Source organism: Nerophis ophidion, linkage group LG27, assembly GCF_033978795.1.
Source record: "Nerophis ophidion isolate RoL-2023_Sa linkage group LG27, RoL_Noph_v1.0, whole genome shotgun sequence".
Lineage (NCBI taxonomy): Eukaryota > Metazoa > Chordata > Actinopteri > Syngnathiformes > Syngnathidae > Nerophis > Nerophis ophidion.
Genome location: NC_084637.1, coordinates 14,714,790 through 14,727,387, shown reverse-complemented (window position 1 = coordinate 14,727,387; position 12,598 = coordinate 14,714,790). Strand labels below are relative to the sequence as shown.

At 39.8% G+C, this 12,598-nt stretch overlaps 1 protein-coding gene across 2 annotated transcripts in view; it reads right to left on the bottom strand.

The window, feature by feature from the left end:
• The window catches only part of LOC133544188 (potassium voltage-gated channel subfamily H member 3-like), a 99,095-nt gene extending 97,960 nt beyond the window's left edge, over positions 1 to 1,135 (bottom strand). Inside the window, exon 1 of one of the 2 annotated variants that reach the window (XM_061889303.1) lies at positions 816 to 1,135. Coding sequence is in view for 1 of the 2 variants with exons in the window: in XM_061889302.1 (XP_061745286.1) it covers positions 816 to 891 (76 nt within the window). In the remaining variant the exon portion in view is untranslated. The remainder of the gene's footprint in view (positions 1 to 815) is intronic. The other variant, XM_061889302.1, reaches the window with a different exon arrangement.
• Positions 1,136 to 12,598: the final 11,463 nt, after the last annotated feature.

Sequence of the window (12,598 nt, the reverse complement as noted above, 5' to 3'; positions counted from 1 at the left end):
GTACCAACCTCGTCACGTCCGTTGTGTCCTGAGCTAGACACTTCACCTTTGCTCCTGATGGGTGCTGGTTAGCACCTTGCATGGCAGCTCCCTCCATCAGTGTGTGAATGGGTGAATGTGAATGGGTGAATGTGGAAGTAGTGTCAAAGCGCTTTGAGTACCTTGAAGGTAGAAAAGCGCTATACTAGTAGAACCCATTCATTTATTTATTATTTATTATAGAATTGACCTGCTATCCCCGTTTAAATGAGAAAATCTCATTTCAGTAGGCCTTTAACTTTTAACTTTTATTGTCAATTTCTCCTGAAACCAGGAAAAATGATTTACAGATAGCAGGACTCACATCGAGGAATACCTCGATCGGGCTGCAGAAAAACACAACTCAAACGCCGCTTTGTTGAATGATTGATTTCCCCCCGGTTGCATACATTTGGCACAAGCTCACCATGTGATGCTTAATTAATACACTGACTCGCTGCAATAACGAGCACTGTACTGTACGTTAAAATGAAGTCAACTGTATCTTATTATTAATGGTTCCACCTGTGCATATGTCTCATACTTTTTGCATATTTTTATCTTTGAACCAGCTGCAGATGTCGCTAATTAGTGTGTGCGCATGTGTGTTATCATTCATCCAAATTCATTCAGCAGTTTAATGTGCAACACACTCATTGGCGTGTCCTTATCCTGGATGCAATTAAGGTGATAAGGATGGATTGTTTTGGAACATTCATTGCGCAGCTTGAATGAAAGGGATAAGGAGTCATTGTGGGATATTTAAAAAAATAATAATAAATACAAATCAAACTCACGTGTGCCATCGAATCGAGTCGCGATGGTGTCCAGGAAGGTGTTCTGAGGCGCGATCAGACCCCGCATCACGGGCATCCGAGACCGGGTGGAACCGCGTCTCTCCCGGCGCTCCGAGCCATTGCTGTCCGCGGCGGTGGTCACGAAGCCCGGGAGGAACCTGGACGTGGCACCCGGCGCTCCTCCCAGCCCCTGGAGGAGGGCGCCGAGTCGCGACACCCGGGACTCCACGGTCCCAATGTGGGCAGGTGATCCCTGGCCGAAAAGAAGCGAAGAGATGCCCGTGGATGTCTTGAGGGGAGATGGTCACATTTACGCACGGGTGTGCTGCAGCGCGCCCCTCTCCCCCTCCTCCTCCTGCCCCTCCTTCTTCTCCTATACTCCTCCTCTCCTACTAATAGTATTTAGTCATATTTTTTTGCTCCAGCAGCACTCCTATCTACACACATGTCTTATTTGATATCATCACACCTGCCATTGAACGCCCCCAGGGGTGAAGATGCAGGGGATGAAAGAGTGGAGGCACATGAGCCGTCAATCAAATTGGGGTTGGGGGCGGGGAGGGGGGGGTGGGGGGGGGGTTGACATTTTTCCATTGGTGTCATTTTTTCAAATCAAATACTGAGTGTTGTTTGAAAGTTCCATCATGTCAGAATATAAAGGAGGTCCTCTGTGAGATTAATTGTGAGAAAATGGGGCCATCTGCTGGTCAGCTCTTTTTAAAAGACAATATGTTTAAATTGGGTTTTCCATCCATCCATCCATCCATTTCTACCGTTTATTCCCTTTTGAGTCGCGAGGGGCGCAATCGGGCAGAAGGCGGCGTACACCCTCGACAAGTCGCCACCTCATCGCAGGGCCAACACAGATAGACAGACAACATTCACACTCACATTCACACACTAGGGCCAATTTTAGTGTTGCCAATCAACCTATCCCCAGGTGCATGTTTTTGGAAGTAGGAGGAAGCCGGAGTACCCGGAGGGAACCCACGCATTCACGGGGAGAACATGCAAACTCCACACAGAAAGATCCCAAGCCTGGGATTGAACCCAGGACTGCAGGATCTTCGTATTGTGAGGCAGACGCACTAACCCCTCTCCCACCGTGAAGCCCTACATTAGGTTTTATATGGCTTTTTTTTTTTTTATCACTGTTTATTTTACTGCTGCCTTTCGATGGGATGTAAAAAAAAAAATAATAACACTTTTATAGCAAGTATACAATAGGGCAAAAAAGTATTTAGTCAGCCACAGACTGTGCAAGTTCTCCCACTTAAAATGATGACAGAGGTCTGTAATTTTCATCATAGGTACACTTCAACTGTGAGAGACAGAATGTGAAAAAAAATCCAGGAATTCACATTGTAGGAATTTTAAATAATTTATTTGTAAATTATGGTGGAAAATAAGTATTTGGTCAACCTTTCAAAGCTCTCACTGATGGAAGGAGGTTTTGGCTCGAAATCTCACGATACATGGCCCCATTCATTCTTTCCTTAACACGGATCAATCGGCCTGTCCCCTTAGCAGAAAAACAGCCCCAAAGCATGATGTTTCCACCCCCATGCTTCACAGTAGGTGTGGTGTTCTTGGGATGCAACTCAGTATTCTTCTTCCTCCAAACACGACGAGTTGAGTTTATACCAAAAAGTTCTATTTTGGTTTCATCTGACCACATGACATTCTCCCAATCCTCTGCTGTACCATCCATTTATCCATTTTGGTATAAACTCAAGTCGTCGTGTTTGGAGGAAGAAGAATCCTGAGTTGCATCCCAAGAACACCACACCTACTGTGAAGCATGGGGGTGGAAACATCATGCTTTGGGGCTGTTTTTCTGCTAAGGGGACAGGACAATTGATCCATGTTAAGGAAAGAATGAATGGACATGTATCGTGAGATTTTGAGCCAAAACCTTCTTCCATCAATGAAAGCTTTGAATGGTTGACCAAATACTTATTGGTGACCGCCAGTGTCTCTGAGGGAAGCCATGTTTCTCGACGAGGCGAAGCAAAGGCAGCTGTTGGGGCCGGGCTGAGATTTTTTTTTCCCCCTCGTCCACGGTGGAAACATCCCACGTTCGGGGGTGGCCGGTCGGAGGAGGCAAGAGAATCCGCAGCCGCCTCTTTGACAGGTGCACGAGGAACGACGCAAGCTTTCCGCTCATTTCTACAGTAAGAGCTGACTTATTACCACCATTTTCTCACCGAAACCTGCCGGTTGACATGTGGTAGGGAACCATGTCCGCTTGACCGCTCTGTTCCATAGTAAAGCTTCACTGTTGTCTTTCAGGAATGTAAACAAGGAAACACCGGCTGTGTTTGTGTTGCTAAAGGCGGCCGCAATACACCGCTTCCCACCTACATCATTCTTCTTTGTCGTCTCCATTATTAATTGAACAAATTGCAAAAGATTCAGCAACACAGATGTCCAGAACATTGTGTAATTACGCGATTAAAGCAGTCGACTTATAGCTGGGATCGGGCTGGAAGAAAATGTCCGCTACAATCCGTGACGTCACGCACACGCGTCATCATACCGACGTTTTCAACAGCATACTTTGCGCGAAATTTAAAATTGCAATTTAGTAAACTAAAAAGGCCGTATTGGCATGTGTTGCAATGTTAATATTTCATCATTGATATATAAACTATCAGACTGTGTGGTCGGTAGTAGTGGGTTTCTGTAGGCCTTTAACATTTAGATTTACCTATTAGATTAAGATTTCCATCCATCCATTTTCTACCGCTTATCCCCTTTTGGGGTCGCGGGGGGCGCTGGCGCCTATCTCAGCTACAATCGGGCGGAAGGCGGTGTACACCCTGGACAAGTCGTAACATTTAGATTTTTTATATAAATTTGACATTTAGATTGAAGAATGCAGATTTATTCAACACATTTATATTTAACATATACTAGGATGACAGGGAATGCAAAACAATAACAGTGCAATACTTTTTCATAACATGGTCACTACTGCCTAGTTTCTCTTATATTTTTATCTTACGGTTATATTTTTATTCTCATTGTTGCTTTTTATTTTCATCCTTATTTTAATATTTTTCTTATTTATTTCCAATTGTGCCCCCATTATTTACTTTTTACTGTATAAATTCAATCTCAATTCTGTACAATGCTGCAGGAATTTTTTATTTTCCTGAGGGAACTCTCCTGAAGGAATCAATAAAGTTCTATCTATCTATCTATCTATCTATCTATCTATCTATCTATCTATCTATCTATCTATCTATCTATCTATCTATCTATCTATCTATCTATCTATCATCTATCTAATTATCTATCTATCCATCCATCTATCTATCTATATATCTGTCTAGATTTGAAATCTTGGATTGAGATCCAACATTTAGATTTAGCGTTTAATTTAGCATTCAGATATACAATGTAAGATTTAACATATACATTTAGATCCAACAATTAGATTTAGAATTTTGATTCAACATTTACATTTAGATTCAACAGTTAGATTTAGAATTTCGATTTAACATTTACATTTAGCAATTAGATTTACAGTGTAGATTTAACATTTACAATTAGATCCAACGTTTAGATTTTGAATTTTGATTTGACATTATAATTTCAATTCAAAATTTTGATTTAGCATTTAAATTGTCATGCCTGTAAATCAGTTTTATGTTTGATCATGTCTATGTTTTGTTTTTGGACTCTTGTTTCCCGTTTTGCACTTCCTGGTTTTGTTTGTTTCCATAGTTACTCATTAGTTTCCACCTGGTCTCCAAGTCACGCCCCTGTTCTCAGCCTCACACCTGTTAGTAATCATCACCACAGTCATTATTTATACCATTCTGTTTCTGTCCTCGTCCTGGGAACTTTGCTTGTGTACTTGCTTTACCTACCAGACTTTGTATCGAACCCTGATGACTACACACCTACCTTACCTTGCCACGCTGATTATTGATTTGACCACGCCACGTAAGAATTTGTTTATATTTATGCCCCTGTGCAAGTTTTTGGTTTGTTTTGTACCATTGATAGTATCTTTTGTTTATGTGTATATAGTCATGCCATTGTGCTGTTTTGTTTGGAGTTTAGTATAGATTATTATCCGCCACTGAGTGCACCCTTTGTTTTCCCTTTTTGTATCATAGTGTGTAAATAAATTAATCATGTACTCACATTGACGCCTGGCTCGTTCCAAATTCCCTCTGCGTCGAAGAAGCAAAACAAATCCAAGTCACAGTCCTGACATAAATGTAGCGCATAGATTCAAACCCCAAAACCAGTGAAGTTGGCACGTTGTGTAAATCGTAAATAAAAACAGAATACAATGATTTGCAAATCCTGTTCAACCTATATTCAATTGAATAGACTGCAAAGACAAGATGTTTAACGTTCGAACTGGTAAACTTTGTTATTTCGGGCAAATATTAGCTCATTTGGAATTTGATGCCCGCAACATATTTAAAAAACCTGGCAAAAGTGGCAAAAAAGACCGAGAAAGTTGAGGAAGGCTCATCAAACCCTTATTTGGAACATCCCACAGGTGAATAGTGGGTGCCATGATTGGGTATAAAAGTAGCTTCCATGAAATGCTCAGTCATTCACAAACAAGGATGGGGCGAGGGTCACCACTTTGTGAACAAATGCATGAGCAAATTGTCCAACAGTTTAAGAACAACATTTCTCAACGAGCTGTTGCAAGGAATTTAGGGATTTCACCATCTACGGTCTGTAATATCAAACGGTTCAGCGAATCTGGAGAAATCACTGCACATGAGCGGGAAGGCTGAAAACCAACAGCGAATGCCCGTGACCTTCGAACCCTCAGGCGGTACTGCATCAAAAAGCGACATCAGTGTGTAAACGATATCACCACGTAGGCTCAGGAATACTTCCGAAAACCACTGTCAGTAACTACAGTGTGTCGCTACATCTGTAAGTGCAAGTTAAAACTCTACTATGCAAAGCGCAAGCCATTTATCAACAACACCCAGAAACGCCGCTGGCTTCGCTGGGCTCGAGCTCATCTAAGATGGACTGATGCAAAGTGGAAGAGTGTTCTGTGGTCTATCAAGTCCATATTTCAAATTGTTTTTGGAAACTGTGGACATTGTGTCCTCTGGACCAAAGAAACAAAGAACCATTTGTTTTTGGCGCAAAGTTTAAAAGCCTACATCTGTGATGGTATGGGGGTGTATTAGTGCCCAAGGCATGGGTAACTTACGCATCTGTGAAGGCACCATTAATGCTGAAAGGTACATGCAGGTTTTGGAGCAACATATGTTGCCATCCAAGCAACGTGTTTTTCATGGACGCCCCTGCTTATTTCAGTAAGACAATGCCAAGCCCCATTCAGCATGTGTTACAACAGCGTGGCTTCGTAGTAAAAGAGTGTGGGTACTCGACTGGCCTGCCTGTAGTCCAGACCTGTCACCCATTGAAAATGTGGGGTGCATTATGAAGCGTAAAATACCACAACAGAGACCCCAGACTGTTGAACAACTTAAGCTGTACATCAAGCAAGAATGGGAAAGAATTCCACTTGAAAAGCTTCAAAATTTGGTCTCTTCAGTTCCCAAAGGTTTACTGAGTGTTGTTAAAAGGAAAGGCCATGTAACACAGTGGGACAAATGCCCCTGTGCCTTTTTGCAATGTGTTGCTGCCATTAAATTCAAAGTTAAGGATTATTTGCAAAAAATAAATAAATCTGTTTCTCTGTTCGAACATTAAATATATTGTCTTTGCAGTCAATTCAATTTTTTCAAACTATTCAAAGTTTAAAAGAATTGGCAAATCATTGTATTCTGTTTTTATTTACATTTACAAAACGTGCCAACTTCACTGGTTTTGGGTTTTGTACAATGTAATATAAAATGTAAGATTTCGTTTTAGATCCAACATTCAGATTTAGCATTTATATTTAGAATTTTGATTTAATATCCCAAATTTTGACCCAACAACATTTACTTTTGGAATCAGCATTTAGATTCAATATTAAGATATACAATTTTTATTTATTATTATATTTGACATTCAGAATTTGGATTTAACATTTATATTTAGATTCAACATTTAGATTTAACTTTAAATTTGACATATAAAATTTAGATTTTAGTTATAAATGTAGATTTAAAATTTAGATATAACAATTAAATGTAGCATTTAGATTTAACATTACGATTTAGCGTTTAGATCGGTGGTATTAAACTCAATTTAGACGAGGGGCCACTTGGAGAAATAACTTCTCCATGTAAAATCACGGCACGATAATTTAAAAATAAAGACAGATTTAGATTGTCTTCTTTGTTTAAAACTAGAACAAGCACATTCTGAAAATGTAAAAATCATAATGTTGTTGGGGTTTTTTTTTACACTTACATATTGCGGTTAATAGTATTCTTTTTTTATTTGTCGTTTTTTTTACTTTCTGAATATATTTTGTGATAATGTTCATCAGTCAACTCATTGGTGTTAGTTTTTGATCCATCAGGATAAAAAAAATATCAAATTCAAATTACCGTACCTTATTTATGTTGTTTGCTCATTTCCTCGACTGGTGCACTGACATTAAGTGGTTTGTTTGTTTTTTTTTTTTACATATGTAGCATCATTTACAAAGAATTGCTCTTGTGGAGCTTTTAAAAATGCCTGAGTAATGTTTCAGGTAAAACGAAAAAAATATGTTAAATATGTATGGACTGGACTCTCACTATTATGATAGATCCACTATGGACTGGACTTTCACAATAAAAGGGGGGGGGGGGGGTCAACCATATCTGCGGTCCCTATCCAAGGTTTCTCATAGTCATTCACATTGACGTCTCACTGGGTTGTGAGTTTTTCCTTGCCCTTACGTGGGCTCTGAACCAAGGATGTTGTTGTGGCTTGTGCAGCCCTTTGAGACACTTGTGATTTAGGGCTATATAAATAAACATTGATTGATTGATGTGCTCATACAGTATGTCAGGGGTAGGGAACCTACGGCTCTAGAGCCAGATGTGGCTCTTTTGATGACTGCATCTGGCTCTCAGATAAATCTGAGCTGACATTGCTTAACAGGATAAGTAATGAATAATTCCACTTGTAATCACAGTCTTAAAAACAACGTTCAAAATATAAAACATTCTCATGCATTTTTATGTTCAAGAAGTTAATGGTAAGAAGTAATTTATTTATTATTGGTTAGTGTGGGGCTTGCCCTCCTGGGGGTTCTTCAGACCACCAAGAGCCTGTTTTAGGGTTCCAATATTGTTTTATTTAATTTTTCTCTCAGCTGCTTTACAGTAATTGTCTTTTTCTCTTTCGTCCTACTCGCGCTCTGGCTCCACCCCCAACTCTGTCTCTCCTCCTGGCTGCTGCTTATAACAGAGCGACAGGTGATTAGATAAAAAGGCCCAGGTGGGCCGTCTACGCACCTGTCGTTGATTTCGAGGCCGATCCTGGCAACATCCCGCTTTGCTGCAGGCCTGCAGGCCACGCCCCCTCCACAGTTAGCTTCAGAATAACAATGTTATTACAAAGAATAAGAGACTTATTATACTCTGGAAATGTTGTTCTTACTTAAAAAATGCACATGTTTAGTTGTGTTCAGTGTTAAAAAAATATTATATGGCTCTTAGGGAAATACATTTTAAAATATTTGGCTTCTTGGTTCTCGCAGCCAAAAAGGTTCCCGACCCCTGCAGTATGTGCTCAATTGTCCTTAAATGCATTTTAAATATTTCACCACAAGATGTCAGTGTAGGACAATTAGCCACGCTTGATAAGGCGAATGCATGACGTCACATCCAAAGAATGTATAATGTAGAAACGCATTTTTGATGAATTTCTTTTTTAAGTTTGAAGAGTGTCTTGAATTGGATCATATTAGTACATTGTTTGATTTATTTGCTTAATCCATTCCATAATTTAATTTCACATACTGATATACTGAAGGTCTTTACCATGAATTGATTAACGTGGACCCCGACTTAAACACGTTGAAAAACTTATTTGTGTGTTACCATTTAGTGGTCAATTGTACGGAATATGTACTGTACTGTGCAATCTACTAATTAAAGTTTCAATCAATCAAAGTCTTAAGTGTTGTACGTACGTACAAATGTTTTGAATTTCATTTTCCTGTAAGATTATATTTCTTATATATTACGGGTTTAATAAAAATGTATCTGTCATATTTCAGGTCAAACGAAAAAAAATATGTTAAACATAAGTAAGTACGGTATGCTTTATACATAGCCACAAGTTTGGGAGCATGGAATTGTCCTAAATGTTTTGGTATCCTGGAACATTCAAAGTTCCTTTCACTGGAACTAAGTGGGCAAGCCCAACTCCTGAAAAACAACCCCACACCATAACTCCTTCTCCACCGAATTTCACACCTTGCACAATGCAGTCCGAAATGTAGCGTTCTCCTGGAAACCTCCAAACCCAGACTTGTCCATCAGATTGCATGAATCATCACTCCAGGGAACACATCTCCACTGCTCTAGAGTCCATTGGCGACATGCTTTACACCACTGCATCCGCTATTTTGCATTGGACTTGGTGATGTATGGCTTAGATGCAGCTGCTCGGCCATGGAAACCCATTCCATGAGGCTCTCTGCATACTGTACGTGGGCTAATAGAAGGTCACATGAAGCTTAGGAGCTCTGTAGTAACTGACTGCAGAAAGTCGGTGACCTCTTTGCACTATTCGCTTCAGCACCCACTGACCCCTCACTGTCAGTTTACACGGCCTACTACTTTGTGGCTGAGTTGCTGTTATTCCCAAACTTTTCCATTTTATTTTGATAAGTTGACTTAGGAGCGAGTTTCACGACTGGATTTGTTGCCACGGCATCCTATGACAGTTCCACGCTGGAAATCACTGAGCTCCTGAGAGCGGCCCATTCTGTGACAAATGTTTGTAGAAACATTTGGATGAGAAACCATACTGTATCAATTAGGGGTGTGGGAAAAAATCGATTCGAATTTGAATCGCAATTCTCACGTTGTGCGATTCAGAATCATTCTCATTTAAAAAAAAAAAGGTTGTTTTTTTTTGTTTTTTTTAATCAATCCAACAAAATAATACACATCAATACCATAACTGCAATCCAATTCCAAAACCAAACCTGACCCAGCAACACTCAGAACTGCAATAAACAGAGCAATTGAAAGGAGACACAAACACGACACGGAATAAACCAAAAGTAGTGAAACAAACATGAATATTATCAACAACAGTATCAATATTAGTGATAATTTCAGCATAGCAGTGATTAAAAATCCCTCATTGACATTATCGTTAGACATTTATAAAAAAAAGAACAATAGTGTCACAGTGGCTTACACTTGCATCGCATCTCATAAGCTTGACAACACACTGTGTCCAATGTTTTCACAAAGATAAAATAAGTCATATTTTGGTTCGTTTAATAGTTAAAACAATTTTACATTATTGCAATCAGTTGATAAAACATTGTCCTTTACAATTATAAAATATTTTTACAAAAATCTACTTCTCTGCTTGCATGTCAGCAGACTGGGGTAGATCCTGCTGAAATCCTATGTATTGAATGAATAGAGAATTGGAAAAATATCGTTTTTGAAACGAGAATTGCGCTGAATCGAAAAAATCGTTATATAATCGAATCGCGACCCCAAGAATCGATATTGAATCGAATCGTGGCACAACCAAAGATTCGCAGCCCTAGTATCAATTATCCTTAACCCTCCAAGACCCACAGTAATATATTTACAACATTTTTATTTTATTTAAAAAAGGGTTAAAAGTTTTTTCATTTTGCCCCCCACACCCCCCACCCCACCACAATAAACATAAGTCATTGGGGTGTATTGTTCAGTCTAACAATGACTTTACATTCCAAATTTGTATTTAGGGACCGCCCACAGGCTATAGAATCTCACACAACTTGAAAATCTTCGCAGAGTGAAAACACTTTTCTTTACTGGACCAAATTGATGAAGTGAAGTGAATTATATTTATATAGCGCTTTTCTCTAGTGACTCAAAGCGCTTTACATAGTGAAACCCAATATCTAAGTTACATTTAAACCAGTGTGGGTGGCACTGGGAGCAGGTGGGTAAAGTGTCTTGCCCAAGGACACAACGGCAGTGACTAGAATGGCGGAAGTGGGAATCGAACCTGCAACCCCCAAGTTGCTGGCACGGCCACTCTACCAACAGAGCTATACCGCTCTACTTACATTTATTAAATCAATGTAAGTAGAATGCATCTAATATTTTTTACTTTGATCTTTATAATGTCTGGAACATGTACCTATGTTATTATTGTGAAATACCTCCAGAAAATATGATTTAGATGATGGGTCAAGGTGGTAGCAAATATTCCCTTGTGACTAATTTACCTACCAGGATAGTGTAGTCTAAATAGGTATGTTTTGTCAGGAATCTACAATATATTTTAATTTACATACACGTATTCCTTCTGTCTGTGCATATTTGCACATTAATATTGCAAACTAAAAGTAAAAAAAAAACCTTTAGTTAGGCAGAAGGCTAAACTAAACTATGCATATTTGCTAAGTGCTGCTGCAACTTAGTAAAAGTTTGTTGTTCTAGGATGATAATGGTATTTATGATAAGCACATAGATGGGTAGGTTCATGTTTTCCTTTTCTTTGTGCACAGTTGTACATTACTTGTGCAAACTAAAAGTTAAGAACAGTTTTTATTAGAAGGCTTCTGCAACTTTATAAAACAGGTTCTTTTGTTCAAGGATGGTGTTGGGAATATAGATTGGTAATTCACCACCAGACCAGGTTCCACTGTGTACAGGTGAATGAATTCCTTTTAGGATGATAATAAGGTCAGCCGGACAGTATTGTTTGGTTTGTGAATAGGGTACTTGGGTACTAATAGGGTATCAGCAAACCACACCCATGGGGCTTTAAGGTATGGGTGAGAACTGGAATCTCTGGCATGATGTTTGACTTTGATGTCTACCAAGGGAGCAACAATGGAGTCCGAGCCAAATCTGAACTTGGCTTGTCAGGTGATGTTATGATGAAGCTTGCTTCAACTCTTGCCGGTGGGCCAAAACTACAAGATCTAAGCAGACAACTACTTCACACAAGTCCCACTGATCGAAAAGCTCCTTGGGCTTGGCATCCATTATGTGGGTACAGCAAGGCAAGTCCGCATCCCCAATTGTAACCTTGAAGATGACAAGAGCTTGAAGAAGAAAGGGAGAGGAACCTTCGACCACAGAGTGGAGGCAAACCACAACATCTCTGCTGTCAAATGGTTTGACAACAGGACCGTCACACTTGTGTCATCCTTTGCTGGAATGGAACCTGTGTAAAATATCGAACGCTGGGACAAAGCCAACAAGACCTACATTGAAGTTGAAAGGCCGTATATTGTGAGTAACTACAATCAGTACGTGGGAGGTGTTGATTTGCTGGACTCGTTCACTGCAAAATACAAGTTCCGCATCAAGTCCCGCCGCTGGTACCTGTACGTCTTCTTGCACACCATCACACTTGCTGTGGTCAACGCCTGGCTCCTCTACAAGCGCGACTGCCAAGCTCTCAAGGAGAAACCTGAGCTTAAAGGCCTACTGAAACCCACTACTACCCACCACCCAGTCTGATAGTTTATACATCAATGATGAAATATTAACATTGCAACACATGCCAATACGTTTTTTTTAATTTACTAAATTACAATTTTAAATTTCCCGGGAGTTTCTTCTTGAAAACGTCGTGTAATGATGACGTGTACTTAGGACGTCACGCGTTTTTAGTAAGTATGAGCGCTACGCACACATACA